At 36.4% G+C, this 7,896-nt stretch overlaps 1 protein-coding gene across 1 annotated transcript; it reads right to left on the reverse strand.

The window, feature by feature from the left end:
• Positions 1 to 1,130: 1,130 nt before the first annotated feature.
• On the reverse strand, positions 1,131 to 5,499 carry LOC100372790 (uncharacterized). Its single transcript, XM_002740056.4, has 3 exons — positions 5,352 to 5,499; positions 3,460 to 3,580; positions 1,131 to 2,386 (listed from the first exon to the last, which is right to left on the reverse strand). Exons 1-3 carry the CDS (start codon positions 5,368 to 5,370, stop codon positions 2,023 to 2,025), a joined length of 504 nt encoding a protein of 167 aa, XP_002740102.3. The 5' UTR covers positions 5,371 to 5,499; the 3' UTR covers positions 1,131 to 2,022.
• Positions 5,500 to 7,896: the final 2,397 nt, after the last annotated feature.

A 7,896-nucleotide genomic window follows, 5' to 3' on the forward strand; every position in this document is an offset into this window, starting at 1 on the left:
TCACACTAAGCACTGAATACGTCATATCTTTTGATTAATCGTTCACTACATTAATAACTACGGTCGTCAGAATAGCGACGGTATCTTGTAATTAGTTCCAAACCACTGAGCCAAGTTCCGTCCAAAACTTCAAATAGACCTAAACGATGACAGACATAACACAGCAATTCGCTAATAATCAGTTAATTAAGTCGGTCAACAGATACGCAAAAACAAATTCATGACATGAGTATGGAGTGGTTAATTGTTTCGAAGCCCTTGTCAATTTCTAGTGGTGGGAAGCAAGAACAAAGAATTTACGCATGGGTTTATAAGATAATACCGAAATGATTTGGGGAGTTTTAACTTTTGAGGCCAGATTTGGGCCAATATCAACAAAAAACTTGTTGAATGCGTAACTTAACAAATCCTAGGATTACGTAAGATTGTGTTGCAAGCATCTGAATTGATTGTCATGTCTTTCGAGAGCGTCATGTTTATGACCAGGCCAATAATTTTATTCACTGTGTCCCATGTCTTTCTTGTATCATTTTGGTAATTTGGTAATATTTGTCAACTTTGCGAAGTATACTTGTAAGGATATTAATTTCTATAGTATGTCAGATGTTGTTTAGCATAGTTTGTTAGAATCACGTTTGAGTAAGTTTATGCTTAGTTTTGATTGATTTTTAATAGTTGGTGTAATCCAATGTTTGGTGTTTTTGTTACTGGTACAGTTTACATTTGTCTTGACCAATGACACATTGTATTGACGTTTAATAAAACATGTTGAAAGAGGTGTTTATATCGCTACGTGTGTAAATATCAATTCAACTGAGGTTTACATCGGTCAGGTTAAACTTTCTAAAATCTCGATACGTTATTTTAATTTTGTGTGGTGAAGATTTACAAAGAACATTTTTGAAAGTGGCATAAATTGAGAAGTGATCTGAGATATCAATGGTTATAACTCAGATATTTGTACAACAGGAGTTGATATTATTATAAACATGATCTATTGTAGAATTACTGTTTTTTGTAACACGTGTGGGATCAGTACTGAGTTGATTTAAATATAGGCTTTGGAGGTTTGAAATGAAATCAACAGTATTAGAGGAAATGCTTTGATACATCGACATTGAAATCGCTCATACGGATACAATTATGTTTATTTATTTTAAGCTGGGATAAAACACTCATTAAACTCGCTTCGAATTCGTCGTGATCAGTGTTTGGTTTCCTGTATAATAAACCAACAACATATTAGATTTAGATGGAATGTCGATGCTAATACATGTATATCAAAACACAGTGTCAAACATTAATGACACAAACTATGCATTCTCGCCTCTATCGCATTTTTAACGTTAATTTATAAAATATTTGTATAACCGGGCTAATTTATATACATTCAGATGAATGCATACTTTCAATAAGACCATACGCCTCGTATATATACAAATTATAAGACTAAAACACAGATTAGTGCAGTGTTCGAAAAAATAAGCCTTGATCACAAAATGTTTGTTCGTGGTCATCTCGATTTACACGATTACACATTTTTTTGCGATCTATTAGCAACTTAAACTCAGAATGGTTTTTATTTAAAAAAAAGAAAAATTGATAATAGGAAATCTACTTTGAGGCAGTTGGCACGCAGTGCGTGCGTGTGTGTGTGTGTGCGCGTGCGTAGGTGCGTGCATGCGTAACGGAGTCGCTCAGCGCCGACCTCGCAATCGTATTGCACACATTTCGAACTGCCCATGATTTTCGAAAACTTTTTTTAAAACTTTTTAATTGTGAAATCGAATTTGCAAAATACACGGCAGCGGCGTATGGCAAATAAAGATCAGTCAGGCCAAAACGACGCTAGGGTGGACTTCAGCATAATAAGTTAGTGCAGGTCGTTAGACCCCCTAGTCCAGTGAAGATTAATATTGGTGAACAATTCAGCGTTTAGTTAGTATAGTCCAGATAACTTAGCAGTGTTCCCTGGAGTGTTCCACGTTCACGCCCAATTCCTCGACTGTCACATCTTTCAATCTACGGTATAACATGCAGGAATCCGCAATAGTTTTTCTTTTTGTATATTAGCTCCCCTTTATCCAGAAAACTCCTCACTCTCAACCAGTTGCGACTCTTTTTATAATTTTTGGCCATGCCGACATCGATTGCGACCCCGCCATCGTGAACGTCGTTTACATATAACGTGTTTGATGCTTTTTTCTTGAAACCTGTGTTAAATTTGTTCTTTGGGTACAACATATAACACAATCTTCCATCTTCTTTGGTCAGTTTACCGATGATGTAATCGTTGATAGGTATTTTAGGGGGACGATCTATCCCATCTCTACCACCTGGATTAAAGACTCGACATGTTGGTATAGTTGCCACCTCACCCGTTGCGCTGTAACATAAACAATTGTATATTATCATGATGACGACACAGATAGATTGCAATTAATAGTCGCATGTTGGCGCCCTTGTACTAGAAATCGAGTAAAGTGTGTCGATCAATGTTGTACTGTGAATCCATTGATGGATTTTCAAAGTACTTTTTTAAAAACTTTGTTAGTGTGTTTGAATAATAATCATGTTTAATAGCTCATCATAATAGATAATACAGTGAAGGGCGGAAAGCTTTCATTCAAATTCGTGATTGACTCAAGTGTTGAATATTTTGACATAGCGACTGCGATGGCTCACATATTCAAAATGAGGAGCATTCTGTTGAAGAATGTTGAACTATCTCATTAATATTATTCAGAACCGTAACGGTGACGTCACAATATCATTTCTGGATTGGTCAATTTAAATTCCAACATCCATTTGCAGAGGCGGCGGAACGAAATGTTGCATGAAGGGTGAGACCTGATCACCAACTTACTAGGGGGTTCCGGGGACATGCTCACCCTTAAAAAATTGAAATCTAGACCCTCTGAAGCGCTATTTCCTGCATTTTGATGGCATTTTGAGGATTTTAAAGAGGCGACGCCCTTCCAACATTTTTTTCGAGCGGGCGACCCCCCTCTACCACCCCCCTCTGCCGCCGCCACTAATTTATAACGACCACAGCTTTATGCCCTTCACTGTATTTGAATATGATTTCTGGTATAATAAGATAGTTGGTTTGGCAGCAAACTTGAAAATCCATTTTAGATTATTTCATATAAAGAAATCCTTTTGTTTTTGTTGCTAAAATACCTGTTTTATAATACATTAATTTGCATATTATCGGATGTTCGAAGCAGAAACGCCCGAGCGTTTCCGCCAATTCATCTAGCGACTAGTGTTTCTATTTTACGATAAAGCATACCAAACTGGTTTAACAAGATGTATATTAAGATATATAATATAAAGATATTAATTTAAAAATTATTTAAACATCTCCAAAAACCCACATTGCAGAATTTAAATGAAGTCATAAATAACATAGAAATAATTGTTTGTGAACGAGGACGGTGATTAACGGAAGCCTACCTGACGCATACTAAACAATGATCTGTTATGTGATAGAAACATACAACACTTGAAGGGTTGCTTGCCAGCCCACCTGCAGGACACTTATTTGTCGGAAATCCAGGAGGATTGAACTTGATAACTGTGAAGACATATATATAAATATATTAAAACATTTTTAAAACAGCGCCTCTACAGCGGGAGCCGGAGATCACTGGTGAAACCACCTGTTGGTAGGAAAAGTCGTTATTTCGCTTCTTTTCAAAGGAAGTCCACTTTCTTTTTTGAAATATCATATGGCATATTTGTACAAGATTATTCTTAATTCACGATGTTTCGCATCTATAATGATAATTGCAGTACCCATGTTAACCGAACGATCCTGTTGAAAAAAGGCCGCCAAACGATTTACATGCGCCCTGCTTATTTCTAAAATTGCTTCGGTTGTAGTTTAGACAACACATATTCTTCTCATTCAGGGATGTACCATTTATATTACAGCGGGGCAGTACAAATAAAGTGGGGGCCATAAAATAACACACACGATCTCCACACAAGCATACACATGATAAAAATGAAAACATTTGAAATGTCTGCCATAGCGACGCGAGCCGTGATATTGCCCCGCCAAGACCACTTCACAGCTGTTAGGACCTCTCACAATATCAACTTTTTTCCCTATTTACAGAAAACATAAACTGTAATTGTAGAAAATTACACAAATTTGGCAGTTTTGTGAAAACGTGAAGTATTTTTCCTACAATAATTTAAACAGCGAATGTGTTGTAAATTGCGTTAACCATGCAGACGACCAGACAATGCGGCCGCCATCTTGTTTCGTCCCGTGGTGACCGATAGTGATAATAGAATGTAAATTGTTTTTAAAAGGACTGATATTGCTTCAATTGACGCTTCGGCAATAAGTACACAAATTAATGATAAACGTTACACTGTCATACTTCAATGTAATAACCACAGGGACTCATCGCGTGAATACATGTTCAAATAATCAATCACAGCAATATTTTGGGAGTAGAATATTCCTCTGTCGTGTTGGAGGTTGACCTTAAACACACTTTGATCAGTTCACCATCGTCGTCACACATACGTCAATAATGGATATGCGACCATTGCGCAATGTAAGGCATTGGACTGTGCGAAACGCCGTGGTGAGATAAATTTACATACAATAACGGATAAAAAAAAAAACAGTTTCACCTGTCGGAAGCTATTATAACCACAGCTACCGTACTAAATAGGATTTGTCAAGCGTTCCGTGACTAGAGAGCGGCAACGCAATCAGACGTAAATACCAACATATTCAAATACACACCAGTACAGATCAATTAAAAAATCGTAAACTAAAATGGAATTTAATTACAACAATAACTGTCCCGAGTTACTGTTGTCAAAACGTTCTGTGTACGTGTCGTGTCCTACATTGCATTGTTACATAAAAAGGGTCACTGTATAAAACGAGCCCCCCACAAAAGAAACCAGGTCCTCTCCTTTGTTGACGCCAAACAATACGTATTGTGATGGCGGTTTATTTACCCTAACACTCTTGAAGACGCGCGTAGAAATATGTTCGAAATATTCAAGCCTTTACGTACCCTTGAAACGTAAATTGTGTCGAATGCATAACATTTGCAGTCATGCAAATAAAACACAGTCGGTCACCACATCGAATCACGCACAGCCATGAACTAAACATAGCTGTAAATTTAAACCCACTCGATTCAGAAACGTTTGCCTGGCAACTTAGAAATATCACTACGACTAATCTCTTAACATCCCCAAGCTATTCTCTTATATACTTTCTCTCTACAATAATATAAATCCAATTTAGTCTACTTATCGGGTTAAATTAAGCTTTGAAAAAAACGGTTTCGTAAAATTTCTGTATGACCCACCTTCCTTATAGAGCGTCATGATTTCTATCGACGTCTGTGTTTACCCAAGGATTAACTGCCAGGGGAACCGACGACCCAATGTGTTTGCACAAGCTAAAAATACGAGAAGAATTATTTCACAGTGGTAACTTATGACCATCTATACCGGGGTGCATTTCGACCTCGAGTATGGGTGATGTCTATTTTCTATTGTGGGAAACTTGTGTGTTGGATAAGAATACAGTTTATTTGGTGAATTGAACAGTACTGGCACACTTAAGTCCTCACGAATAAACATAATGCATCAGAGGTGGGATAAAAAGAGCATCCCTAACTAATAAATTGTTCTCCTAGTTATACATTCGAAATGGGTTTCTGACAAATCTTGCATTCTGGTATACCCGCTCAAAGTCTCCTCAGTCTGCTATGACGGACTGTGCTTTTCACGGGTACAATAATGTAGACGTCAAACAAAGCGTAATACGTTTCACAAAGCACATTGTTCATAATAGTGCTGTAAATCAAAAATACATAATGATCTACCAAGCATTGTCAGCGCGCCTTGCAGTCCTTGTAAAGTTGCTTTGTCGGCAACATTTTGTTGAAAGACCTTTCCGTAAATTTTAAAGCGGGAGGGTCGTCACCTGCACATGCGCGGGAATTGAGTCCCAAGCGACGATAATAACACACGCTAAAAACGCAAAGGCTCATGATTAGACGTTTGTTTGTAAATAATGACACGCTATGGCCATCTGACGCATGCGCAGATGACGACTCCCCCGCTTTAAGAACTCAAAAACGCTGTCAATCCAAATCTGCGGAAATGCATGGTTAATTTTCGGTTCTTGATAAAAGATTTCTGTCCGAGGTATTTTGCGAATAACATAGCTGTTGCAGTAAAATGACAAGCTTCAAACGGTGAAATATGAATCAGCAGACTGTTGGCGGGGAGTGGAAAAGAGGCAAGGAAGACATTAGAAAGAGAAGAGAGGGACAGGCAACTGGCGACAAACTTCAAGGAAACGGAGCCATCCCAACCCAGAGAAATCACTGGAAAAACATCTAAATACACACAGAATAAACCCACGGGTACACAGCCGCTATGTAGTAAACAAAAGATCACATGCTAGTCTCACCTTTGATCAAGGTAATGCATGCCCTAAAACGCGCTCACCTAAAAAAATTAAAGCAATTTCATTGTTTATTGCAAGGCATTTACTAGTAAACGAACGGTGACTGTTTTTTTTTTTTTTTTTTTTTTTTTTATTTGTTAATATTACATAAAGTTACAATCATAATCATCTATTTAAATAATACATATAGTATCTGTTAATATTATATATTATAACTACAAAAAATATTCGCTTAAGTAATGTGGCTACATTGTAATCAACAGAGACTTTTTTTATTATTAATTGAGAGAGGATTCCAGTTCAACTAGTCTTCCCCATTTTAATTTAGCTTTATGCTTATTAATTTCGTGTTCAATGTTAATTCTAAACATGAGCTCTGATTTAAATAATGAAAAACAATTAAAAAATTGGAATGTGCTTATAGACTGTAACGGTGACTGATTGATTAGTGACATAATTACGTATAACTAGCAGCGCCCCCAGTGTTGACATACATAAATGCATAAAGCGTGATAGTAAACGTATTCATTCCTCAGCTCCGAGAAGGAGGTTTCTTGTAATTGCTGTGTTTATGATCTCAATATAGTGAATGTCAATGCACTTATGTAGGGAAATGCTACTCGGAGTTTGTGTTTGAAATTTAAAGTTCATTCTAGAAACAAATAGTCATTAACAATAATAGTGGTGATGGAGTGGGGGTGTCTTGTGACCTCATTAATATGCATAACTGTAATATCTCAAGAGCTGTGGCAGATAGGAACATGCAACCAGGGACAAGTGATATGATTGAAACAACCTAAGATACAACTTCAAGTCGTTTTACCCCCAATCACGATCTTTACTTGAAAATTTGAAATTCCATTTAGTCGATCATTTCTAAAAGAATTCATGAAGTATGGATGTTTTTTCTACTGCTCCTAAATTCACATATATATTTCATTGAACCATTACAGGATTTTTAACAAATATTTTCAACTTTTATACTCAATATTTTCATTGTGAAACCAGACTTTACACTGTTGTAATATGAAATGTATTTTAGTATATTGTCAATAATACAAAATAATTTAACGTGAATTTAATGTGATAACTTTTGTAAATAATTGATATGAATTAATGATGTCCTTTTGATTAATAAATGTTCATGTTAAAAACCAAATATACTGCTCTCGGTTGACAGATTGGTCACCGTCAATTCGCATGTTTACGATCGGGGCCAACAACGCTATCAATTTCCATGTTTGTTTTGTTCAGGATGAACGTGACACCCCAGAAACAATTATCTCCAGGGCAGATGAATGTGTTGTTTGTAAATGCAGTTGAAAAACAGAAACTATTCGTGTGTCGATAGTATATATTTATAATATTGCATATATCAGCTTATTTATTTAAATATACATATAAATCCCATATTGTAAAATACTTTATTTCAG

Source organism: Saccoglossus kowalevskii, chromosome 18, assembly GCF_978046115.1.
Source record: "Saccoglossus kowalevskii chromosome 18, keSacKowa6.1, whole genome shotgun sequence".
NCBI lineage: Eukaryota > Metazoa > Hemichordata > Enteropneusta > Harrimaniidae > Saccoglossus > Saccoglossus kowalevskii.